Consider the following 27,240-nt stretch of genomic DNA (forward strand, 5'->3'; position numbering starts at 1 on the left):
TGCCACATTTCCTTTGAACGTTCCTTCGAGAGCCGAACTATTCCGCCAGCATTATCGGCAACGCATCACGCATGATTTCCGGTCACTACGATAACTCGATTTGCATGTTTGGCCACATTTCTGGCAAAGTTCCTCGGTGTGTTGAAGGCCCAGTTTTACGGCAAATTTCGGTCCGCCATCAATTCTTCTGTGTAATCCTAATTCGGAAGACTGCTTCTATTAACTGATAAAAACGTCGCCCAGTACACTCTTTCCAAAATTCGTCCGACTCCAAATCGCAACTCGACATGACAAACTTGTGAAATATCTATTCCAAAAATTGCAGAATACGCTTAGCAAATTTGTCAATAAATTTATTCCAAGCGCTTAAATTCACAATGTAAATTAAAATTATTATTAATTACCTTGTAATAGAAAAATTCCAAAAGTAACAAAAACTCAAGAAAATCTTTTTGCACGACAACACGCCTACTCCACTCTCGGGGGAAAAATTTGCATACTTCCGATCAATCGCGATTCTACGGATCGAAGCGCCCTCTACGGATTTCATTAATTGATAACGAAATTTCGACAAATTCCCCGTCGCCATCTTGAATGTAGGGGGAAAAAATTTCTGCATCGCAGTCTAGAATTTCCCCGTCGCCCTCTAAAATTTCCCTGTTGCCGAGTTCGCTACTATAGGTAACATTAACCCGAAATCTATAAATGCATAAATCATTCATTATTAGTAAACGATGTCAGATAATCTGGCAACACTTATTCTATTGTCTAGCTCAACTGGCAACAGTAATTTTATTGTCTAGCTCAACTGGCAACACTAATTTTATTGTCTAGCTCAACTGGCAACACTAATTTTAATTTAGTTATTGCTCTACGGTTTATTTCTTTCACAAGAAAAAAATGGTGAAAAACAAAAAAACGAAAGCAGTATTACTTGGAAGAGAATAATAAAATATTAGAAAACGTGCAAAAAAAAAAAACGTCAGGCACATCTTTCTGTGACGTGTTGTGCTTTCGACCTACTGGAATGCTGCGTCACAGTGCTGGATTTTATCGAAAAACTTCGATCAAAGAACTGTATTTTTCACTGTATTTCAATGTAAGAAAAATATTTCGATAATCCTCTTCAACTCGTTATGCCTACATTTCACTGTATATAGAATCCAAATTGGGATTCGACTAATTGACTACACCCGGGTATAAAAGTGACCACAAGAGATCTTTATGAGATCTTAACAGATGAATCTTGAATTATTCAAGATTCCATACCAATCATGGGTTCAACCAGAGCATAATGGGGTTGCTTGGCGTTGAAGGATAGGACCCGACGTATCTGGGACAAACCACCCTTGAGAAATTTCTGAAGAATTGCTTGCCATGGGTTGGATTTCGGGTTCCTTAGTGGAATAGGCTAGGGTGAGGTCATAACTGTCTCTACCATCTCCCTCTTGGTAAAATGGTTTCATAGCATTTAAGTGTTAAGAAGTCAGTTTACCACTCTGAGGATTTGGAATCGAATCCGAGCGACTTTTTCGATAGGAGTGATCTGTCGGATTCCATTTCTCACTATCAAGCCACCTACATTTTGGATATTTTTGTTTACGGCAGCAAGACACATGAACGATCTGCCGAGTGGTGATGACTTTTATGGAAAATCAGGAAAACTCTACGTGGCTAGCCTGTTTGCGAGGTACGAACCCACGACCAACTAGCAATGTTCAATGGTTTTATGCACTTGGCTGCTGGTGGACTTCATTCTGGTCCTGCCCAAACTCATAATGGGCCTAGGTTGTCTGAGTTTCTTATAGGGCAGAAAGAGTTTAAAAAAACATAATTTTCAACTAAAGAATTGAAATTTTATTAATTAATGGCCCAGCCAACCTTTACCTCAAATTTTTATATGACCTTGAGTGCGCGTGTCGAGCGTTATGGCGTCCATCATCTCCATAATTGATTTTTTAATGTCATTTCCTTATTTCAAAGAGGCTTGATCATTTAAATTCTGTTTATAAAAACAGAATTAAAATGGTTGCAGAATACAAAATTAATCGCTTGTTATGTCATGCGATGGCACGCGACAATTCAAGGTCATTTGAAAGTCAAAGTTGTCCTAGAAAATGGCGCATTTAACTTAAAAAACCTTTCTGATTTTTGTTTTTTCGAATCTTTTCTTTGTTACATATAATATAACTAATGAAAAAAGAAGAAATTGCAGCAAGTCAAACTTTCTGAGTGTGTAAGCATTGTTTACAACACAGCAAAAACGATTTTTCAATACTAAAAAAACAATAAAATTTACAGAATTTTTTCAAAGCTACAGATGATTATCGAATATAGAACAGTTTGATTGCACCGACTTTAATGTATTATTTATAAAACAGTAAGATAAGGGTGTGGTAATATAGGCAGAGTCGTGTGGACAGCTTACGAAATTAGTTATCTGGGTGTATTAACCGGGGGTATGGCCAGAAAGAGTTGAATATAAAATGACTAATGTATTTAATGAAACCTTGTAATAAAGAAGAACGATGAAAAATAAATAAGAGGCTCTCCTGGCATACTCATATATGGAAGAGAATGAACCTCCAAAGTGATAATTGAAATCTTATAAAGGATAAGATGAGTTAGATTCAATTGAAGATGGGCATAAATTATTGTGTATGAAAATTAGAGAGAAGAAGATGTAAAAAATTAGCCACACAGTAAGAAGATAATCTTAATTTTATATGATACAACAGAGAGAAGGTTGGTGGAGAGATGTGAATGAGGATAAACTTTATTAATTGTAAAAATATTAAAAATTGTAATAATAATATAAAGTATTTTAAGTGTTATTTACATTTTTTAATATAAATTTTCAAATTACAACTTATTTTACATTTAACACCAGTTCCTTAAGTTAATTTGTAATTCTTACCAAGTTCGTTTCCTGGAGAGAAAAGAAAATTCATGAATTAATATCTTATATATTACACTTATTATCAATATTTTGCAATTATTTCTTGCATTTCAGACATTTTTATTGGGTGGCCTGTTGGGCCTGGTCCTTCATCACAAGGCCACTCCAATTATGGGCCTGACTAAACCCACGATTGAAAGGGCCTTTCAAATGCCCATGGAGCGAAAAATAAAATAAAATTTTAAGTGATAATTAACTTAATTATATTTTTTAAAAAGTTAAGCAATTCCAATTAAAAATTTAATCAAATTTAATATAAATATATTTATTTGTTAATTAAATTAATTAATATAATAATTATTAAGGTATTTACATAAATATATTAAACATTGTGCTATATTAATACGTTTTAAAAATAAACAATTTAATTTATTTTTAATTTTATAATATGTAATGACAATTTGGTAAGAAATAAGTTTACAAGCGAGCCTCGAATTTCTGGCAACAGATGGCGCTAAGGTCGTACTTCGTACAGCGCCACCGAATTTGTTCATCTGTTTCAATCGTTTTGATTAAAAAAAAAAAAAAAATAGATAATTGGTGGCGCTGAATGAAATATGATTACAGCGCCATCTGTTGCTAGTTTTAATTATAGAAAATTTATCACGTTCTTAGAAGCCATTTTAATTCCATTCTTTTGTACAATTAACTTAATAAAAAGGATGTGTTTTTGGTTTTAAAAATAAATTAGAGTTTATAAAATAAAGATTTCGTATAATTATATTTTGTAGATATGATTAAATCGATCAATCAATATTTTAAATTCATGTAGTTAAGCAAATTGCGGTTAGAAAAAAACTTTATTAGTGGAAGCAAATAGAAAATTAATCATGTAAACCTGTCTTTATGATACTTTAATTTTTCATGTAACAGTAATTTTATACTTAAGAGTTCTTAAATAATTTAAACGAAAGAAAATGTAGGATATGAATTAAATGAAATATGAAGCAAATTACTTTTAATTAGATTTAGAAGCCATTTTGAACAATGTTTTTAAGTACAGAACTCCGGTTATCCTAATCGATTTGTTCTGCAGATGATTAGGATAATCGAGAATTCGGATAAATGAATTAACATGTAAAGAATGAAATTACAGTGTAGCGGCACAGTATTGTGCACGTACTATATTTATTTATTCATCAATGTGCTATCACGTACAGTACAGTACTACTGATTATTTGGATGTCACAGCAAATAGGCGTCACTGATCATGCAGTCCCATGAGGTAAGAGAATTGCAGTGTGACGTCTGTGAGCGAGAGAAAGAAGGAAAGTGGTGGTTCGGATAATTGTACATTTGGTTAATCGGCGTTCCACTGTAATATCCGTATAGCCGTGGGATATGGGAATTTTATAATATATTGTTCGATATTCTTTCATATTTTTAACGCTAATTTTCAAAATTAGAAGCATTTATTCAATAAAATTTTAAACACCTGACAACGTTCAGTTCGAAATTGTAATTAAAGAGCTGCCAGCTTGTCGTATTGTTTGACGTAATTTTTTAGGTACAGTACTGTATATTTATAGTATTGCAATTTGATTGAAATTAAAAGGATGATGTCATAAAATATTTTTAACTTTAATTTTGTTTTAATATTTATTAAAAATAAAGAGTATAATTTATAAATAATTATATGAGCGTGATAGACTGGCAGCGGCTTTAGTTACAAATTTATACTCAGAGCTGCCAGATGTTCAGAATTTTTTCCATAGATGGCTCTGATTTCAAAGTATTGAATTTTTTTTTTTGTTCTTTAAATAATTATTGCTTCGTGTGTGTTAATTTTTTTTTAAATATCATTGACACGAGATAAAACTGGATCGAACGAAGCAATCAATCATGTTTCCTGATCTTGAAAAAACATTATATAACATTCTTTAACCTGTGACAATTTATCATAGATGGGCACGCCCCCTGTCGAAATTTTAGGCGTTGGCCGGTTTGACTGCGGGCCAAATTTTATTTATTTTTACTTTTTCCTCACAATGGGAGCGAAACTTAAATGAGACGTCAGAATAAATTAAAGAAACGATCGGGCGATTCTGATCGATAAAAAATCGATACAATAGACCACCGTGATCGCGAGTGAGACATCAAAACATCAAGCAATGATTGGCTCTAAAGGACAAATGGCAAACACTGGGATTCTTTTTCCATTGTTTTTCTACGCGTGAATTTCACGCACGTGATCTCTGAGCCTTTAAAGAGAATTGTTACGTCACAAGGAATGAAATTTACGGAGATCGAGTGATCGTGATTTAATGCATTAGATTTCTTAAAATTGGATTATTTCTGCTCAGGCTGATTCCACGAATCTATTCAAGAGCATGCATCCTGAGATTTTTCGTGTTGTGCCCATTGAAAGAAAACGTTAATGGAGCATCACGTGACAAGGAACAGCGTGGGAAAATCACCATTTTTCGTTCCTCTACCACCTTACCTACCTGCGTGTCGACCCCGAGGGGGCGATCGAGAATATCTAGCATTTGTTAAACTACAAGCAACATTCCTTCAAACCCATTTCCCGAGCCTCTCGGACACCCAATCTTGGGATCATAAATCGCGTGCCACGACAGATTTCTTGTTCTATTGCGCGAAATATGTCATGTGATGCACCTTCTTTTTATTGTTAGGACACCACGCGATAGGGGGGTTCACAGAAGTTAATCAGCTGTTTGATCTCCCGTGGGCGAGAGAAACGGTGGTTGGGTGCCGCCTCACGTGACCATGCTTAAAGACTTTCGACCGAGTCACGTGTGACCGACGCGATTTATGGGGAAGTGTCACGTGACGAGAGGCGACGTAAACGTGGGGTCGATTACGATTTGAAGACTGTATTACCTACCGCGACGGAAAGAGCATTAAGTCAAGACAAGCTCCATTACTAGGTAATTAGACAATGACGCTCGAGTTTCTCCTGTAATTTGTGGGCCGACATGTGGCAGTGATGGATGTTACTCGGCCTCTTACTTCGCTCTACCTTTTCGCAACCACGTCACGTGACGCGCGTGCCATTTCTGTCCAGTGCGAGCGTAGTAGCACGTTCGTCGTGACGCGTCACGCGTCACGCAAGACGAAAGAAGCATCGAAAATCACATTGTGTCGATCATCACGCATTGCCTTTGACGTCCGGCGCTCTTTCTCCCCTCTTCAAAGTACCAGTTTCTAATGGGAGGATCTGGTGGTGCGTGACAAGTCGCAGAACTGTACCACGTGAGCGAGTGGGTGGATCATTTTTGTGAAGTGATCGATTGGAGCCTTCATTGTGCAGTGTTTTAAACCCGGATTAAACGAAATTTTCTTTCTAGAAAAACTTGGAGGTTGCCTGAAGAGAATGCAGATAATGATAATTGAGGGGTTTTTTTACTTCCGCATTGGAATGATACTAGCCTCAAGCTTAATTCCACCGAAAAGTCATCCAGATGGTCCTCTTCGCTGCTTTTCTGTTGCCGATTGTTATTTAAGAAGCATGGAAGCAGGTAAAGTTGAGCATATTGCAGCATACAAAAACATAAAGAGCAGCAAAAATTGGCCATGCTGTAGCATAAAAACTGTGAAATTTGATTATATTAGAGCATAAAAACCGGTAAAGCTTGAGTTGTATCACAGCATAAAATCAGCAAAAATTGGGCATATTACAGCAAAAAACAACATAAATCAAGTTTAACACAGTACAAAAACATGAAAATTGGGTGCGTCACAGCATACAAAACAGCAAAAATTAGGCGTACTACAGCATACAAAACACGTAAAATGAATGCAAACAGCATAAAACATAGAAAAAGCAGGGTATATTAAAGCATAAAAACAATCAAAAATGGGTATAAAACAACATTAAAAAACAATAGGCCTATAATTTGGGTATTCCACGTGCATTCAACTACAGCTCAATAATTCAAAGACCAAAAGAATGGCAAAACTGGCATCTGCCATTAAATCTTAGGGATCTTCAACTCGTAGGAATTAATCCTGGATCACCAAGAATGAATCAAATGTGTAAATTTCTTAATTTAAACAATCCATTTTGGTTAGAGTCACGTGAATTCCTTCGCTCCTCATTACTGTCGTCACACAAGACACAGGAATCCGGCGCGTGAAAAATGACGCGCAAATACAAACTGTCACGTGACGTACTTTCCGACACCTCGATTTAAGCTCCCTTTTTTTATTATTATTATCGCAAGACCGTTTTCCTCCTTGTATCCTCGCTGTTAGTATTGTGGCTCGACAATAGGAAAAAGGCAGAGATTTGGCAAAGGTGTTTTACGTGACTCATACCCAGTTGCAGATGTACCAGAGATTTTTTCGTGTTGCATGACAGCTGCAGAAACATTCTCACGACCTGTTGCTCACTTGACAAAGGCAGAAGTACTAACGGATCTGAAAAAAAAATAAAAAAATAAAAAAAAACAGGGGGTGTCCCATTACATCGGCACCGCGTGCCTTAGCATAGGCCGCACAGTTCAAAGAAGTCTGGACACGTGCTGTACCCCACAAACGCTTGAAAGGACGACACAACTTTTTTTTATATTTTTCCTCTCCCCTGCCCCCTTTCCCCTTACTTTCTTTGTGGTTCTTCTCCTTCCGAGCGGGGACATGCTTGTTTACTACTTCCCTTTTCTGCCCTTCTCGCCGCTGGATACCGAGTCACGTGATAGCCCTGCGACCTAATTGCTTCAGGTGGTTAGGTAAAAATCGACAATGCGTCCGGCATACTTGCGGGTCACGTGGTCTCCTGGCTCTGCCCCCCCCGAACCCGCGCGACATTCTTAGCGCGCGGCTTCGGAAAGTTGTTGGGCACGCTTAGAAATGCGAGAGGCGATTTTTGCCACCGTAATTGCGCCACTCCCAGCTTAAAAATGAACCACTTAAACATCTACGTTACGTTTAAGTCCGCCAAACGTCACGCGGATCATCTGGGGAATGTTTAAGTACGGCTTTCAGATGGCGTCACGTGACCGGTTCCGACATTTAAAGGAATTCGCCGCATCCATCAATTACTTGCCCCCCTCTTTGATCTGTGGGCAGGACCCACTAGAAATAAAAAAAAAAGCGCTGCATGAATAGAATGTTCTGTCGTCGCCCGACCGAGGATGGATGATTAAAGAGATTCTTGTTATTTTTTTTCTTTCTTCTTCTTCTGTTGCTGCTGCTGCAAGGAGCTTTCTCTGCTGAAGAAAGTGGATCCAGGAGTAGAATAGTGAAAGAGAAAGTGAAAAATCCAGAAAAAAAAACTCCTGACGAACAATTGCCGCTTTCAGGAAAATGGAGAGTGGAATGAAGAGTAGTGGAGGAAGTGTGAGGGCATCGAAAGGAGTTTTATAAAATATGGGTAATGCCCCTTATGCCCGATGATGTCGGGCGTAAAGAGCATATAAAGAGGCCGTTTTATAAAAATGAAAGGTATAATGAGGCTATGAAAGGCATAAAAGAACATATGGCAAGAAGGAGGTGAAGTAACTACTATTTAATAAAAGAGAGGTAAAATAATTAGCATTTTATATCTTTAACGACAATTTATGCTCATTTATGGTACTTTATGGCGCATTTTTAATCGTTGCCGGTATGGTACACCGAGATGTCACGTCGTACATTTCAATCATTACAACGCTTGAATCTACATCCCACTGGCAGTTTCAAGATACGAGAGGGGCCTAAAATTCGCCAGGCCTCTTCTCAGTTTTACAACTTAGGCCCTTTATCACGCGTAGAGTCAGATCTAGTGTTGGCAAGCGTACGTTTACACGTGTCCGAGACCCTTAAAACTGTGAAGCTGCTAGGTATTGTGTGCTACGTGAAAAGAATAAAGGCGCAAAAAAAGGCCTCGAGACGAGAAATAAACGTGTCGTCACGTGACGATTTCGCACACGTTTTAGTTGGGCAAACAAAGAGAAAGTAATTCGGACAGGCCTCGGTCAGGCCAGTCAATGGAACACGAAATCCGACATCTGCAGCACACAGGAACGATTGTGAAAGCTGGTGTTGTCGGTATTTGCACGCACGCAGCTCCCTTTCACTATCCACCGCGTGGAGAATTCCACCCCTTTCAGACCCAGGAAGGATTAAGTGCGCTTCTTGTGCACCTTACACCTCTATGCCAGGGGCCCACAATGAACCCTATTCATCGTCCCCGCTCTTACTATATTTGGCTCACCCTGCCACGTGATATTGTGCTGGATACAAGAATAAAAAAAAACCAGATCCGGGATAGTGTTTTGCTGTGTTTACTTTGCATCCACTCGTTCTTTGTTGCTTCAACCTCTTCGATTGCTGCAGCGGGGTCGGAGATAAACACATAAATAAGCTAACAAACACTGTTTAAAATGTTACACGCTCGAGCGACTCGAGATCGCGTGATTAGTTTTTCGTTTTCCCCTACCCCGGTTTAACGTTTTTCGCTCGTCGAAATGCGCATTTCGTGAGCGTGTCGTGAGTACACGCGACGTGGACGTGTTCGTGCGTGATAGTAATTCACGTGATCCCGTTCGAGTTACTTTAAGTGTGATCGGTTCAAAGCGTGGGGTGCACGCGCGTGATGCAACACGTGACAAAACTCGGTCGTGTGTCGGCGCGTAGGCGCGTGACGTTACATTAAATGAATGGAATGTGTACTGGTCAGGTGACCAGCAACATTAAGTGACTAAATTACACATTGAATTCGAACTTAAAGTTTAAAAATACAGTGTTTTTGAAGGGTGATCGTGTGAATCTAAGTTGCGTGTTGAAACTTTATTTAAGGTTTTATACTTTTAGGGAACGATCGCATGATTAAAAGGCACGTTCGGTCTTGATTTAAGGTTTCGTATCTTTATGGGTAATCACGTGAATATACGTTAAGGTTTAGATACGTTAAGGTTTAGATACTTCTAGGGGTGATCATGCAAACATTAAGATTTATATACTTTTAGGAGAATGATCTCGCGACTAAGTGTTAAATTAAATCTTAATTGAAAGTTTTAAATTAAATTGTGATCAGGTGACTACATTGCACATTAAATTCTAATTTCAGGTTAAAATATCCAGGTATAATTATCCAACGTTTGAATCGTTATCACACACGCACACACACCCGAAACACCAGTCGAAACTACCGAACATGCTCAAAGATTGCATGATTACGGACGATAATAATACTGTATAACACCTGTAGAAAGTTTAACAGGGTGAAGATTGTGGAGTTCTATACTAAAAAAACGTTAGCCGAAAGACAAAACTAACGCGTGACTGAGGCCAAAATAAGACGATTATAGTCTGAGTCACGCGTCGGTACACTTGTGTTGTCCCCTAATTTCTAGGCTAAGCTAATGCCGATCACGTATCCTTTTACGTCACGCAGAATTTCATTACGAAGTCGCGTGACCGTTCAAACCTCGTCTCCTACCTCACACTACACGTGTTACACGTACGAATCACGGCTAATCACGTGACATAAAAGAACGTGAGAAAACACCAGAGATTGAAAAGACACACAACACACGTGTCGCTCGATTTAAATATTTAAAAAAAAAAAAAATACGATTCTTGCAAGGGGTTGATTAATGGCGCGTGAGGGGACACCTGTTACGTTTATGTGGAAGAGCGCGTGTTGCAACCGTTTCACGAGGAACACGTGCGAAGCGGAGACAAAAAGAGAGCGGGAACCAGCGGTTTAGACCAATCAAAGACAGAGCGGAAGAAGGGGAGGATGACGGCGATTGGTAGAGAGAGGAAGCGATTGTTAACTTAGCTATTTCACCTGACGGCTATACACTTATCGTTAGAGCAGTCAAGTGTTTGGACAGGATGACGTTGCCAGCCGAAAAACCGTTGGGACTAGGTATAAGGCCCAGTGAAAACAGAAGGGTGAGGTCTTGTTTATTTTCTTTATTTCCTCCTTCTTTTTGTAGTTGTAGTGTTTGTTTCCCTGTTTCAAGGCGTCAAACTATACACTGCACCCCTTAAATTCCACAAAAAACCCACTTCGGTGGTTTTACAACGCTTCGATCTTCAGCAATTAACTACGATTTCGAAGCGTAACAGCTGAATTTCTCACCCCTCGATCTCTAAAATTGGAATTTTTGGCGGAATTTCTCAAATGATGCCACTCTTACACCGCACTGGACCTCCAAAAATTGGAAATTCGGGCATATTTTTGCCATAATGCTCGCGCGATTCTTCCTCGAAATCGGGTAGAGTAGCCAAAAACACGCGGTGCAAATTCAATTTCGATGGTTTCCAGTGTGATATTGGCACAAATCCACCGTCAAATGCCCTTAATTATGGGCAGTGTTGGAGTAAATGATGGGCGTGAAAGAGAGCGCATGATGGATAAGTGGAATGGTGGAGGGAGATCCTGTCCATCAGTCATTTACTTCCATTGACGGGAGTGTTTATCTGAGTAACGGTGTCGGGCGTCACTTGATCGATCTGGTGTGAAATGGGCTTAACTGTGTGAAAATCTCATTAAAGGGTTAAGGCCCGTTTAAGGGTCCTTCTTTGTACTTTTGTCAAAATGGTGGATTTTTGTATTTTTCAGGCATCGAAACCCTTGATGGAGAAGAAGAGAAGGGCGAGAATAAATAAAAGCTTGTGCGAATTGAAGTCACTTATCTTGGATACGGTCAAACAAGAAACACAGGTCAGTATCGCCCCCCTTTTTTATTGGTAAACAGACACGAAACACGTTTTATGAACATGTTTTGATAGTTTAACCACTTTTTTATGACATAACACGCAAAACAATCGAAACTTTAACGTCACGATGTATTTTTTATGACGTAACAATAAAAATATTCCTGTTTTTAGAACTTTCAAATGACGTAACAATGAAAACATTCCGTTGTTTTAAACTTTTTAAATGACGTAACAATGAAAACATTCCGTTGTTTTAAACTTTTTAAATGACGTAACAATGAGAATAATCAATTGAACACTTTTTAAATGACGTAACAATATAAATATTCCCTTTCAAAAAATTCAATGACACAAGAATGAAAATGTTTTTTAAGACTTTAATGACGTAACAGATAAATGTAACTGATTTAAAAACTTTTATAACGTAACAGTACAAATATTCCTTGTTTTTTTAAATTAAAAAGCACAACGAAAAATCATCCGTTTTAACCGTCACAATCTGTCGAGTATGACGTAGTCGAGATTTTCAAAATTAACGGTCCTCGAGAGTGACGTCACGATTAAAAAAGAAAAAATAATAATTATTATTAAAAAAGCAGTTAATTTGCAATCAAGATTAAACAAAATTAACCCAAAGATGTCGATTAAGCCCAAACCCTAACGCCAGATGAGTTTATCAGGCACGTGATTTTTCAGTAATTAGTGGGTTTTCTCTAAAGAGTAAGGGTTGAAAGCTTCCGACCGGATGATTAACACCAATAATAAAATTTGTCTCACGCGACGTGCCCCTCCGACTTATCAGATATCAAGGGCCGAAGCTGTCGTAAATCTCTGCAGGGCAAGGGCGTTACCTATCATCACCTTTAATCACAGAAAGGCTTAAAACGTGCCGATGAGATGATAAGGGGGTGTTAATATTCATTTTTTTTTTCTATCTTCCAGAACCCTCGACACTCCAAGTTAGAGAAGGCGGACATCTTGGAAATGGCTGTCAGACATCTTCAAACCCTTCAGGGACAAGATAAAAAAGGTAAAGGCTGGTTCTTTTTTTCTTCTTGTGTGGAGGGAGATTTTTTCGCGTGTAATACGGAATTTGGGGCCCGCATTTTTATTGTATTGTTGGATTTAAGAAGCTAAACTTGCCCTTTCGACGAGGATGCGGATTAGGGCTTCACTTTTTGAGGGCTTCACTCTACGACGATGCGATGCGGCTTTATGAGGAAACAGTTTAGGGCTTTACAAAGACACAGCTTACGGCCTTATTCTACAAAGATTCAACTTAGGGGTTTCATTTGACGAGGTTCGGCTAGGGTCTCACTTTATGAGGACACAACTTATGGCTTAATTCTACAAAAATACAGCTTAGGATTTTATCCCCCGAGAATTAACTTAGAGCCTTACTTTACAAGGACAGCTTAGGGCCTCACTTTACGAAATTACAAGCTTAGAGTTTTACTCTACGAGTACTCTCGGCTTAGGGCCTCTCGTATTAAAACTTACTGTAATACTATTTGGTAAAAGATTAAGGGACCCCCTCGGGTTCTGTTCAAAATATCTGTAGATGTATTCCTCCCTCACGAAATCTCAACAGAACGAAAATATTTTACGTATTTAAATACTGAATTTCACGTGTTTCATTTCAGATATTTACACCTCGAAATTTCGAGCCGGGTTTGAGGAATGCACGAGGGAAGTGGACCGCTACTTTTCCGAGGATCCAAAAGTGGACCCCTCACTAAAATCCAGGTTATTGACTCACCTGGGCGGATGCTTATCATCACTCCGTCCAGAAGAAGAAGAAGCCAAACCGGAAGTGGAGACAAAACGCGACGACCCCAAAGTGGTTCCTTTAATCGTCAGCAGACTACCAAACGGCCAGTTGGCCCTAGTGATGCCCGAAAAGTGCCAATGTTTACCTGTCATAAATCTGCCACTGGATTTATCCAACCGACCCAAGGAGTTCGTTGGCCCCCTGTGCCACCCCGACCCCAAACTTCCTCATCGTCTGGGATCCGATGAGGTATGGCGGCCTTGGTAGAAGGCCCAAAACTGTAAATAACCCATGCGTGTAAGTCTACAGAGGAGAATCACAAGCACAAAGCACCCCTTGGGAGATTCTTAATCCACAGGTTGATGAGGATGATAGGAACGATCTCATTCAAGTAAAATAAAAATCATAGAAAAAGTACAACGATGCAGTAATGTGAGCAAATATTTTTAGGCTCTTATTGGGTACCGTAATACAAACCGGAGGGGCCTCAGAGGGCCTCTAAATTATGAAATGTAAATATTTAATTTTAATCGTTTTCATTTAATTGTAGTTAGAATATAAATTAATAAAAGTACGAACAAACGTTTTTAATTATTAAATTATGTTTTCCTTTAATGGTAATTGGCACTCCATGGTTCTTATTTAAGACACGAATCCAATTAATCGTGTTAATTTAATTATAATTAGGATATTATCACGAAATTTATATAATTATAATTAAAAATACAACCTGAATTCAAAGTACAGCATCATAACTCAATTTATATGTACTCATCCGAAGACGTGGGTTCGGATCTTACTCGAATATTTATTCGGTAAGGACCGAACCAACGACGAATATAAATCATAGCATATAAACTATATCTATACGCAGTATCAAACAGTGATGGCACAGATCTCACTCGAGTGTTGAAAGTATAAGGGTCCGAACCCACGACTTTCAATAAAACTCAATTTATGTGCTCGGAAATATGGGTTGTGATCTACAAATTTGGATGTAAACCTATAAACTACATGTCAATCTAGATTCGGAACTTACTCAAGTATTCAGTCGTGTGGGGTCCTAACCCTGGTCTTTCAAGCCTAACTCTTTATTTATTTCTATAAATAAGCAATTAATTTACATACCAAGGCTTAATTTTAGGATATTATCTGTAAATTTACTGATTATCACTCAAAATTTTCAATGTAAATTAGAATTAAAAGTAGAACAGAGGGGGGATGATTTTTATTTAAAAAAAAAAAACCCTTTAAATCAAAACAGGTAAGTAGGGCACATCTGTAGCACGATGTTTACAGAAGTATCAAATCCTTGGCACACCCGTAAAAGCCAGAATTTGGCACGAACACGGCACGAAATAAACCACGAACACCTTCAAAGAGGGACGTTCAGAAACGCTTAACGCGCTGCAAGAGGGGAGTAAAATTGATTAGATCGTGCCCAACGCTTCAATTTAAGGAATTCTCTTTATATATATAAAAATAAGAATTCTTTCAATGGGTGGTCACACGACACTAGTTTATAGACTTAAACACATACCCAACAGGATAGATCCATTGTTACAGTGAGGGATGGCATGCTTTCAGCACCACACCTCTTTGACGTATCAATTTATGCACCACCTGTATACAATCGGCAGATGCAATTTTTTAGGCCCTTCAACGTGATTAGAATTTGTTGATTCGCACGTGGCGCCACGTGGTAGGCGTCCTTGATAAAGGGCCCATACTTCAAGTCTGACAAGTGCTCAGATCTGGTTGAAGATAATATCTCTTGGACAAGATTGAACACCATATTAAATTATCTTTTTTTTTGTAATTACGTGTTGCTCTAAAGATTATAATTTGAGGATTTATGAATCAAAATCCACAAAAAAAAATAATTAAAAAGTGCCATAAAGTGGATCAAACTAATCATCGTAGTTAAATTCCTATATCTGTTTATGCAAATGAGCTGTGCCCAATGAGGATCTTGCATGGTTAATTTCGTCTATTTTCTTTGTTTTTTGGCTAAATTTCTGTTTTTTGTTTGTAAATTAAGGGGTTATTTTGAAAAATAGAGTCTTTAGAGTTAATTAGAGTTTAGAAAATTATATAAAATGTAAATTTTGGTGTAAATTTTTCGAATTTCATTCTGACTTCCTAAGGGTTTAGGGTGTATATTTCGAGTTTTTAAAGGTTTCACGCTTTAAGAAACCTTTAGAAACCATAAGCAATGGGAAATAATAATGTTGATATAAATTAGAAAGCTATTCAACTCTCTAAGCTTAGATTTACGAAGATAAGGGGAGGCTTTTTCAATCTACAAAGTCCACCTAAAGACGATAATACACAGGAGCCAGCGAGTCCATTATGGCTTACCAATGCCACTCATTCATCCAAATAATTTAATTTCATAGCAAGTGAGCCCTTTAATTATCTTCAAAATCCAAGAGGAGGACCTCGAAAAGAGCAGAAGGCAAGCCACCAATACCAAGGGTTCATCACGAGAAACAAACTCGGGAAACAAAGAACATTTACGAAATCACCCGGGGTGAAGGTAGAGCAATGCGGAAGCAATTGCCCACCTATAATTACTACCCCCTGCTTTATTATTATCGTAGATGTGGCTTCGTTATACAGATGGTAGCAGCAAGGGGGGAGGGAAGTAAATCCGGCACGCGCCCGAGACTACTTAAACTGAGTTTTTGCCTACAAAAATCGACGAGGAGAAGAGAGGAAAGGGGGGAGAGAAAGCGAGATTTGTAGAACGCCAACCGGTTTGAAGGCCCCCCATTTTTTTTTTGGTGGTGGGGTAGCAGATGTTAATAATTACCGTTCGTCTTTAAACTTTACAATCTGGGGTGGTCCACCGCAACTTCAAGGTCTGGAGTGTCATGTCTGTTACCAGCCAAGCAGCTGCTACACTTTGTTTTTATGATCTTAATAACCGGTGTTTTTTTATTGATAGGGTTTCATCTGTGCACTGTACGTACGTACATACATACAAACAATTTTTCCCCCTTTACTGTCCTTCCCTTCCACCTGTAAGTAAGTAGTTTGCAGGGGTTTTTTTTTTCCTTCCTCCTCCCCTCCTGAGCTCTGAAATATTAAAATTCTTGACTATGTCATTATATAATGATGCCAAGGTCCATTTTTGAATCCCTTTCACCTGTCAATTGGTGTATTGACGCAAGATCCTCTGTGAAATTCCTAACTGGATCATTAATTCTCGTGTTTATAATGTAAAGTGTAATTGATCGAGTTAATAAATAAACAAGTTAAATGGTATTTGTTCCGTAGAGATGGAGGATGGGACATGTTTAAGAAGGTATTCTTACGTTTCTTCGTCGACGGGGTGGTCCAAAGTCGGGTGACCTCTCGGTTAAAATTACACAAGAAAGAAGTCGAAGATTTATAGTTTTCAACCGACTTTTGGTCTATTTAATTCACCATTAAATAGCATATTCTTGAAATTCGAACCAAGTTTAATGGTAGTTTTTTCCATTAAGATGAAGGATATGACCCCTTTAATAAGGCAGAGGTAAATTTACCTGCTTTTACCTGATGTTTAGATAAAACGTAGACAAACTTTAAAGATACTTGCAGAATTTACTTAACAAAATCAGTGTATCGACGAGAAAAAAATCATTTCAATGAAGTCGAAACCTGTGGGAAACTCCATAGAACAGGTTTAGTTTCAGTAATTTTAGATGAAAAAAGAATAGAGGTATCTTAATCGGCTCCCCTCGAAGACTTAGTGATGGTCACTTGTGATAGAGAGCTGCACGTGGCTGAAGAAACATCATGAGGGACGACCTAAATAGCCTTTTAACGCTTATCAGAGGAGTAGTGATTCGCATCTCAGATCAAAATCTCCTCTTGTTAAGCTTTCGACAAGAGGATCCTTTGTATAAGAGTTAAAGGCATCGATAAAGTCATTTCGAATTTTTCACCAGACAAAAACATTCGCCCACCCTCTAAAAAAAAAAAAATGCTTTTGTATGAGTAAAAAATGCACTTTTCTTCTATTAATTCTGTCAAAAATGCAAAATTTCGCCCTTTTTGGCTTACGTGAAACGTAAAAAATTATAACAAGACCCATTGTTTGCTTCATAAACTCACATCTGAGGCTCTTCATTAACACTTAAAACTTTAGTTGTATGAACCCCGAATTTTATAAACTCTTCGATTTGGACTCAGTTTTCATTGTTTGGATCATATTCTTGTATGCGAGGCCTTCGTAGAACGTTGTATAAGGGCCTCTTTATAAGTATTACACTCGAAAACACTCGAATTTATCGGTATGGTCCCTAACGTTTTAACGACTGAAGCTTTGTCTAGGGTCAAATTTTCGTGGTTTAAATCAAAATTTTGTGCGTGAAATCCTAAAAATATACTCCAAAAAGGCCTTTTATGTTAAATAAACCATATTTTTAATTATGACCTTGCCCGACCCACATACGAGTTCGGAATTTGTGGGTTTAATCCGAGCTTCGTAGTGGGTTCAATTCAAATTGTTTGGGCCAATTTTACGCGTAGGGCCCCTCAGAAATGTTCACGGAGGCCTTGGCATTAGAAAAAACACAAATTTACTCACGGATTTAGAATAAAAACCCCTATAAAAGCGGGCTCGAAACCGACCCAATTTCGGCTCAACCACGCCGAATTTTAGTGTTTCCGACCCGAAAACCCCCTAAAAAAACAAGAGATTTTTAATACAGATTCTCCTCCATCTTCCAAGCATAAAGAAGCAGGTGGATGTAGTGAACCGAGCTTGCAACACCCCCGCTGTTCCCCCAAATCTGGCGAGGAGATGTTATCTACCCCCGAAAATTCGGTAAACCTCACATAGACGAGGAACAAGAGAGGGACCGTCAGATAAGGATCAAGACAATTTCTGCCCCTTTTTAAAAGGGCCGAGTTTTTGGGCAGAAGATGGCCATCCCGATAAGGGAAAGAAGGGGAGTGAGTGGTAGAACGGTTCAACAATACATTCGGCAATCGGAGGGGGTATCCTTGAGAACCTGGTACTAAAGACATTCGCAAGGAAACGGGGGTCCTTTTTATGTATGAGAGCTTTTGGCTTTTTATTCGTCTCGGACTTTAACCCGCGTATAACCTCGTGGCGCATTGTTGCAGGGAAACGTGGCCGAAAATTTGGGGGTTGGAAGCGTTTGTTTCGCTGCCATCAATCAGGGGGGCGGGACAATGGCTAAATTGCTCTTTGCACTGAACTTACTCCCCCCTTTCCCCCGAATCGCTTCCTCTTCGCTCGAACGGAATCGACTCTACCCTTTAATACCTTAATTTTTGGGTAAACGTTCGTGCTTTTTCGTATTATAATTAAATAATTTCTAGACATACTTAATTAAGTTTTCGTGTTTAAGAAAAAAACGAAACAAACACAAAACCAAACCCGCCTATGATACAGTTTCCCAACCGGTAGTCCGAGATCTACGAAGTAGATACATGCGTGCTTCCAATCAGATAAGGTTGGGAAGTGCCGAATTAATTTTGATTATCCGTTCTACATAAATTTAGTCTTACAATGGTTAATCGACTCTCGAGCGTCCATTTACACTGTTGTAGGTCGCGATCTACGGGTTGAAGAGCAGGAACGTAAATTTAACTATTGTTCACTTTTCAACCTTCTAGACGGCGGAAATTTCAAATTTAATTGGATTATTTACATTTTAATTAAAATTTTCTATGAGGGGAAGGAAGTTAATTGGCTATAAAAGTGGAATTTATATTATTATTATTATTTTTACTCAATTAGAAGGATTTATTTCGTTCAAATCGGACTTTTAAATCAATCGTAAAAACTTTTTTCCTTTAAAAAAATGCCTTTAATGGTGGCCCTAATAATTATAATTATGCCTAAATTAAAGACCGGTTCATACCGATGGAAATTGATCACGTGAGTCGAGCCGTTTCTTTCCGTCACGTGACTGAGGCTTCCAACTATCTGATGACGTTGCTCAAATTTATCACGTGACCAGCTCACTACCTGTTTTAAATCACGTGGCTCGAATTAGGTGTGAATTAAACCACATAAGCCAATCAGCGCGTTTTCCACTCACGTGACTGAAATCCAGGCGTGCAATTTTCAATCACGTGACTCAGTTGATGTGTTTTCAATCACGTGCCTCGAATTCAGAGTGAAATTTCTAATCACGTGACTTCACCGAAGTGTTTTCAATCACGTGGCTGGTATTGAGAGTGAAATTTATAATCACGTGGCTCAGTTGGAGTGTTTCAATCACGTGACTAAAATTGGGTACGAATTTTCTAACCACGTGACTCGAGCTGGACCCTTTTTTAATCACGTGGCTTGATTCCAGGAGTGAAATTTTAGACACGTGACTCCAAATGGAGTGTTTTCAATGACGTAACGGGGATTTATCCCGATTACGTCACAATCAAATTATCTCGTTCCCTCTGAAAATAGAAGGCTCGTGACACGTTTTATCGCTTTATTACACTATATTATTATTATTTTTTTCTTTTTATATAGAGAACAACATCAATAAAATCAAATTACTCCTATCTTAAGGCTATTTAAATACATTAAATAAATAAAAATAGGTCCTAATGTAATTTTTATATTTATCACGTGACCGAATTATCATTATGAATCACAGATATAAATTTATTGATTTTTATCTTTATGTATTTATCACGACGACGACATTACGACGACACTAATGATAATGATTCCGTGTTAATGTCTTCTAGATTCATTACACTTGACCTCTGACCTCCAGAGAAGTTAGGACGCCGCCAACCAACCTGTAGCTCGCGATCCCCGTAATGCGCGAGGAAGACTCTACCATCAGAAAAGGTTGATAATTACCGAACAAAACCAATCTGGCGCTATTTATAGTAAATTTCGACTACAAATTCGTAAAATCGAGGTTCTACGGTGTTTCCCCAGTGTAAATTTCCCGTTATAAGCAACAATTTCGCCATTTTAAACCAAAATTGTTCAGTATATGTGTGGAATTGTTGTAAAGAAATAGGACGTCACACAGAATCTCCCCCCTCAGTAGATCAGAGGTAAACAGAGGATACCATAGAAAGAGCATGCAAACAAGTACCCCATTATGCCCTCTGCATATCAATAACTCCTTTAACTAGAATGCCAGGCATAACAACGTATGCCCTTGAATTATCAACTGTCTATAATTACTTATTCAGTTTCTTGAGTTATTTTTATTGCTTTATTCCATTAACTTTTATGGCCCCTCTACCCGAATTATTATTCTACTTCTGGAATACAGGATCTACAATTATCTATCAGGCATCCAGGGTAATAGGGATGGATGCCATTTAATATTTTTATCATCCAGTGGCACACACTGTTTTCAAGAAGAGAATTTAAATTATTTCAAGCTCACGTTATAGCGAGGGAAGAATTCATTATAACGTTACTTAAGTAACAGTTTGTAGTACGAAATGCGCTAAATTTAATTAAATTTCCATGTTTTCTTAATTATAATTAATGCATTTATTGGCTCATAAGGTGAGACAATTAACAGGAATTTAGAGCAAGTTCGACGGTAAAAGCTACCTACTATCGTTATATCGAGGGAATAATTCATTGTAACACTACTTTAGTAACGTTTTTTAGTTTGATTTGCGCTAAATTTAATTAAATTTCCATGTTTTCTTAATTATAATTAATGCGTTTATTGGCTCATAAGGTGAGACAATTAACAGGAATTTAGAGCAAGTTCGACGGTAAAAGCTACCTACTATCGTTATATCGAGGGAATAATTCATTGTAACACTACTTTAGTAACGTTTTTTAGTTTGATTTGCGCTAAATTTAATTAAATTTCCATGTTTTCTTAATTATAATTAATGCGTTTATTGGCTCATAAGGTGAGACAATTAACAGGAATTTAGAGCAAGTTCGACGGTAAAAGCTACCTACTATCGTTATATCGAGGGAATAATTCATTGTAACACTACTTTAGTAACGTTTTGTAGTTTGATTTGCGCTAAATTTAATTAAATTTCCAAGTGTTTCTTAATTATAATTAATAAATTTTTAAACTGTTCTCAAGGCGAGACAATTAACATGACCTGTCGTTATAACGAGGCAAATTGTTTTAAATTCCTGATTCACAAGGTTAATGGCAACGAACTGTTCAAAATGTAATTTAATTAAATTTTCGAATTTTTTTTTTTTAATTTTAATTAATTTTTGGATTTTAGTCACAAGTTAAGATAATTAACAGAAATGTAAGAACAAGTTTGACTTGTTGCTGCTGCTGCTAAAACTATTCGTTATAACGAGGGGAAAAAATAAGCTTCTTAACGCTACTTAGCAGGGAGTTTATTAACCAAAATGCGAATAATTTAATTAAAGTTTCAAATGTTTTTAATTATAATTGATAAATTAAATGGATAAAAAAATTTACTGACAGATTTTTTATTCATCCAAATGATGCTTCTATTGTCGTTATAACGAGGGAAGAATGCTTCGGGGAAAATAATTAAATCGTTGAATGGTAGAATTAAGCGACAATCTATTGATATACAAACTATTATTCTCGTTATAACGCCAGTAATTAAGCTTTTGTAGATACAACGCTATAACGAGGGAAGACAGGTGAATTAAGCGAGATTAAATGCAAAACACTCAATTATTGATACGAAGAAGATGAGTTAAGTGAGATTATAAGTGAAAATTCATCATACTGTTTCAGCGTTATAACGAGGTTATACGAGTTAAGTGAAACTATAAACAGAAATTCTTTGATTATTGTTATAACGAGAGAAGACAATTGATTTTCAGCAAACAAAAATTCACCAGTTACTAATGCAGCGTTATAACGAGGGAATGAGTTAAGTGAGTTTATAAGCAGAAATTTCTCATTTGTTGACACAATGTTAAAACAAAGAACGATGACTATATAAGCGAAAACGCCCTGAAAAGATACGACGTTATAACGAGTTAAGTGAGATTATAAGTAAAATTACAACGTCATAATGATTATAGCACTCGGTTTAATTCCTACAATAAAAGGAGTTCGCTTTACTGGCAGCCGACTAAGTCGTAAAATCGAGGTTTCTCTTATTTAACGTTATAGATTTATATTCATGCAAAAGATATTCGAATAATTCGGTAAAGCATACAAGCATGGAAGTCGAATTTCAAAATAAGTTAAACAAGCGGCAGCTTAGGGCCTGGCGTAATGAATCTATAGGTTAGGGCCTAACATTTTACAGGTATCATTATTTGGTGAAGCAAAAGGGCCTGTTATATGAAAAATCTGTTATATGTTACAGGAAGGGCCTGTTAAATGCTAGAAAAAACATCTGTAATAAATTATAGCCTAAGCTATAACTTATAACAGTTTCTTGCTATAACTTATACCATAAAAAGGCCTCAGTTTTGTCTACAAATTCTTTGACGTCATCATCAACATCATCATGACAGCAATTATAATCAATAAATGTAACATTTCTACGCTTTTTATTGAGTTTTGAATAAATTTATCACGATTTATTAAATTAAATTATCTAATTACTTCCGTTATATTCGATTCAGATTAAATATTACGAAAAAATTAAACCTAGCAAATCAAATTTTAGAATAAATACGGTCATTAACGTTAACCAATCACATCATTTGTGACAATGTGGTCTCATTTAAATATCACATATTATTAATAATAACGTAATAATGTAATAATTATTATTTTAATAGCTTCATAAAATAAACTATAATATTAATTTTATGTTTTACATTAAAAAGAATACAGATAATAATAACAATCGTTTGGCTTTAATAATTTTTCATAGAAATTAAATCGCCATCTGGCGGACTTATTTAGAAATCTTTTCAAATAAAGCTAAAATTTATTTATTTTATTAATTTTATAGCATTATATTCTATAAATTACTTATTTATAAAAATATAACAATTTTTGCTATTTGATAATTTAAAATCTTGATTCAGCTTTAAATGACAAAAAAAAAATAATAAAATAAATTACATTATTATAATCCATACTTCAGAAATCTTACAGCTAACTATTGTAATACATTTAAATAAAGAAAATTTCTGATTTATTATTATTAAATTTCAATATTCTAAGAAAATAATAATAATTCTTTAAAACATTAAAAAGTTATCGCGTGACAAAATTTATATCCTGTTATTTAAACGTTGCCAACTTTAAATCTTTTCTCCTGATCATAGACAATCGTAGGAAATTTTCTCGTTGTGAGTAAAGCCTGGAGAAAGATAATTAATTACATCAATAAATTTTTATTTAATAATTTAATTTTTTGGAATTTTTCACTAGTAGATTATAGAATACAGTATTTGTATAAATACAAAACAGAGCGACGCATAGTCAAGGGTATAAGGTTACATATCTCAACCACTTTCACGATTATAATTTGTAAAACTTTTTAATCAATCCCTGAGATATTTAATACTTAGAAATCTTTAAACATTCCACGTCTCCAAGAGATACGTCTAATTGGTACCTTTGACAACTTCCTGGAATTTTCGATTAACTAAGTAGAATTCGAAAATTTGACAAAGTAGGCGTTGTAGGACACCATGCACTTTGCTAAACACGTGGTAAGAGAACCTTTTTGTTCTTCACCATCCCGTGATCCGAACTAGACGCCGGTGAAGAAGTTTCGTAGGTTCACCCACTTTCTCGCAGAGTTTCCAGTTTATTCCAGTAGATTTCCAAGGTGGAAACCAAAACCGGCTAATCAAACCTTAAATATGCTGTTAACATCGGCTCGAAGGCAGCGTATTATTATTCCTTAATACTTTAGAAATTTATATCGATGCCACCGACTGTGGAGGGAGAGGAGGAAATAACGATTGGTTTCCTTATTTTATTTATTACTAACTTAGGTATAAGATGGCAAGGGGTGTTTTATTTTTCCACCTTGTTATACTAACACTTTACATCCAATCACCGAAATGCAACACTCTTCACACTAATACACATGGTTCAAACAACGATCCGACGCATCCGTTTGCCTATATTCCGTTCGCACGCACTATCAACTTAATTAATTACATATTCACGTGTATGGGTGTAACGTTTGTGCTAGTGTGAGTCTGATAACATATATATAATGTATAAAGGCGTCTAAATTTTCTGTCTGAGGCGTCAGATACTCTTGCAAGTTCCGTCTCCCAGACAGATAGAATGATACCTTTACCATCTGGACATGTCGGGCCCCGTCTCTCACCACTTGGTCGCCCCATTGTGTGCCTGGACGAACCCATAATCGGCTTGCTAAAAGATGCCTTCTTAGGTCTCACAGGACGAAAAGACTTTAGAAAAAAAGCCCCGTAATGAAGAAAATTTCATAAATTTTCGACGAAAAGCACAGGAATTATTAAGCTTCAAACAGGGTGAACAAAATAGTGCCCCCCACACACATTCACATACACATAGAAAAATTAGACTAAAAATAAAATATTAAAATATTCTATCCTCTCCGATTAACGCGTAACAAAGAATCTCAACAATTGATCGTTGTTGGTGTTGCTCTTTCTATTGTTAGAGTGCGATTTTTCGAGAGTTATTGCAAAATGTTCTTTAATTCTGGTGATTATCAACCCTTGCCTCAACCTTTGGGGTAAGAAATTTTACATTTTATTGACATTTATTCAAATAAGAGATTCATTCGAAAAATTAACGGATTTAAAGAGAAATTTCTCGGTGCAAATTATAATTAATTCAATTTAATGTAAAGATTCCGAATCTTCGATATTTCTGGAAAGTCGAGCCCGAAAGTAAAATGCTTAGGAGCAGGAGGCCCGAATTATATACGAACTTTTAATATAAACCGGAATTCACGTTATTTCAATTCAAATGTTTTCCCCCGAAGGCCTTTACAAATCACATCCCAAGGCTTTTTGAGGGCTTAGAATGTGATTTGTAAGGGCCTTTTTCTTCTCTCAAATAAATTTAAAAAGACGAGGCTCTAAAGGGTGATTTGTTTAGCTTACAGTTAGATAGGAAATTTTGTCAGGGATTATATAATAATTTTATAAAAGCTTATAAAAATATTCATTGATATATTTCTGTACATTTTATTTTAAAATCAGGAGAAATGTTTCGGAATTAATTAAATATTTATTGTTTTATGAATTTTCTCTTTGCATATTCAGGGCGCGGGTGGATGGATGTACGGGGTTGGTGAATCCAAACAATTTGGATCATTTTAGATTTCGTGGCAAGAAGAAAAGCTTTTTGGAGCAGGAGGAACCCGTACAAAGTGGATTTGAAAAGTCCATCTTCGAACATCGTATTAATCCTGCTTATAAACGGGCTTTGAAGAAGATTCGGCCATTTTACGAAAACTCGCGCCATCGTTCTAACAGGTAAACTATATTACTGTTTATATCTATTTGTATGGCATATTCTATCATTATATACAATCAAAGCTCGATATAGGTACTAAATCGAGTTGGCACTATATCGAAGAATCTCGGCGATAAGAATTACATATTGTAATGTGTTCTACAAACAACTTTGAGTTAGAATTAAGAAAGGTCCTACATTTTTATTAAATAGTAATAACTTTAATAACATGTTTTTCAAGTATTATAATTTTTCTTTAACTTTTATAAATGTTTATCGATGAAGTTTCATATATTTGGTTTCAAAATTGTATATGTATTGTATTGTAAATTCTATTTTACCACGTTTAGCGAGCGATTGGTCGAAGACGAGGAGGATCACGAACTCAATAATGACATTACGGTTCCTCCAACAAACATCAAAGTGAGTAAAGGGCTCGCGGAGTATGAGGATTGCGTGGAAAATTTACGTGGAGATACAAAGGCATTCAAATCAGTCGGATCGCTCTTCAAGGCTGTATGGAAACCAGTCAAGAGGTAATTGATCTAGCTTCATCATTCGTTTGCCTCTAAAATTCTCACTAAATGGAGTGTGGTGCTATAGCGTTTTAGCGAGGTTCAGCTGTATTTTTATACGGCTGAACCTCGATAAAGCGCTTTCAATATGTTTTGATACAATTGTAGTAAGTACTTATACTGTTTATTCTACATTCAGATCCGTTAAGAAAGTGTGGAAAGGTGTTAAAAGTGGAGAAACAGAGTATCTCCGGTTTGAATAAGGCTCCGTTTGCTTGCATCTTTGAATCGAGTATAAGATCGATTTGCTTGATTTAATCCGAGTTCGTATCGGGTAAGTGTTTATCGTAACATTTTTTGTATTTTGTATCAATACTTAGGAGATTTTACACTCCCAGTTTAGAAATTAAACACAATTTCTATTCCCCGATGTACCGCCAACAGGATATTAGTGGCCAGGTAACAGAGCAGAAAACGTTTATGTATTAGTCTGGAAATACATTATGTTCTTCGTGTGATTGAAATTTTACATACAGACAGCATAGGCTTTTAGGACATCAGGCCCTCATATATATATATATATCCTTGTCCAAGTATGGACAAGAATATATTCTGGAGGTGTACTAATCTCGTAACGCAGTTCCCTGTGTTTTAGCAAATATTAAAATAGAAGTTAAAATATTCAGTAAATTTATATCAATATGAGTAGACGAAGATTTTTCTGAAGTAATCAAATTAACAATAATAAATGACACAACAGTATCGAATTAATAATTATGCACTGAATAATTCCCGTTTCATTCGTGTGCAATTGTTTTTGGAAGAAAATAAACTTACCGATTTAAACATTATTTAAGCAATTGAATATTTTGGATAAAAATCTTGATTATTGTCATTTTATTTTTGCAGATTTTTGAAGAAAGTTTGAGATTTTCATCTCTGTACAAAGAGTTTTTTTTAAAAAAATATCTATTTTCCTTATTGGTATTTTTTTGACTTCCCAATTGTGACTTATCCATGTCTGACTAATTTTACTGA

General features: G+C 36.6%; 1 protein-coding gene across 2 annotated transcripts; it reads left to right on the plus strand.

The window, feature by feature from the left end:
• Window positions 1-5,796: 5,796 nt before the first annotated feature.
• Window positions 5,797-13,926, plus strand: LOC136985588 (transcription factor HES-4-A-like). Of its 2 annotated transcripts, none has more exons than XM_067282917.1 (4): window positions 5,797-5,850; window positions 11,478-11,579; window positions 12,518-12,605; window positions 13,219-13,926. In XM_067282917.1, exons 2-4 carry the CDS (start codon window positions 11,493-11,495, stop codon window positions 13,611-13,613), a joined length of 570 nt encoding a protein of 189 aa, XP_067139018.1. In that variant the 5' UTR covers window positions 5,797-5,850; window positions 11,478-11,492; the 3' UTR covers window positions 13,614-13,926. The 2 variants fall into 2 exon arrangements, with proteins under 2 accessions (XP_067139018.1, XP_067139010.1); XM_067282909.1 differs by lacking the exon at window positions 5,797-5,850 and adding an exon at window positions 10,595-10,804.
• The last annotated feature ends 13,314 nt before the right edge of the window (window positions 13,927-27,240 follow it).

This window comes from Centruroides vittatus, unplaced genomic scaffold (assembly GCF_030686945.1).
Source record: "Centruroides vittatus isolate TY-2023 unplaced genomic scaffold, ASM3068694v2 contig_1213, whole genome shotgun sequence".
NCBI classification, from domain to species: Eukaryota; Metazoa; Arthropoda; class Arachnida; order Scorpiones; family Buthidae; genus Centruroides; species Centruroides vittatus.

Bases quoted from the DNA above. Each gene is read 5' to 3' on its own strand.
- LOC136985588 (XM_067282909.1), top strand. From the start codon at position 10,745: ATGACGTTGCCAGCCGAAAAACCGTTGGGACTAGGTATAAGGCCCAGT. The intron at 10,805-11,477 runs GTGAGGTCTTGT...TGTATTTTTCAG, and splicing joins GGCCCAGTGAAAACAGAAGG to GCATCGAAACCCTTGATGGA. The intron at 11,580-12,517 runs GTCAGTATCGCC...TCTATCTTCCAG, and splicing joins CGGTCAAACAAGAAACACAG to AACCCTCGACACTCCAAGTT.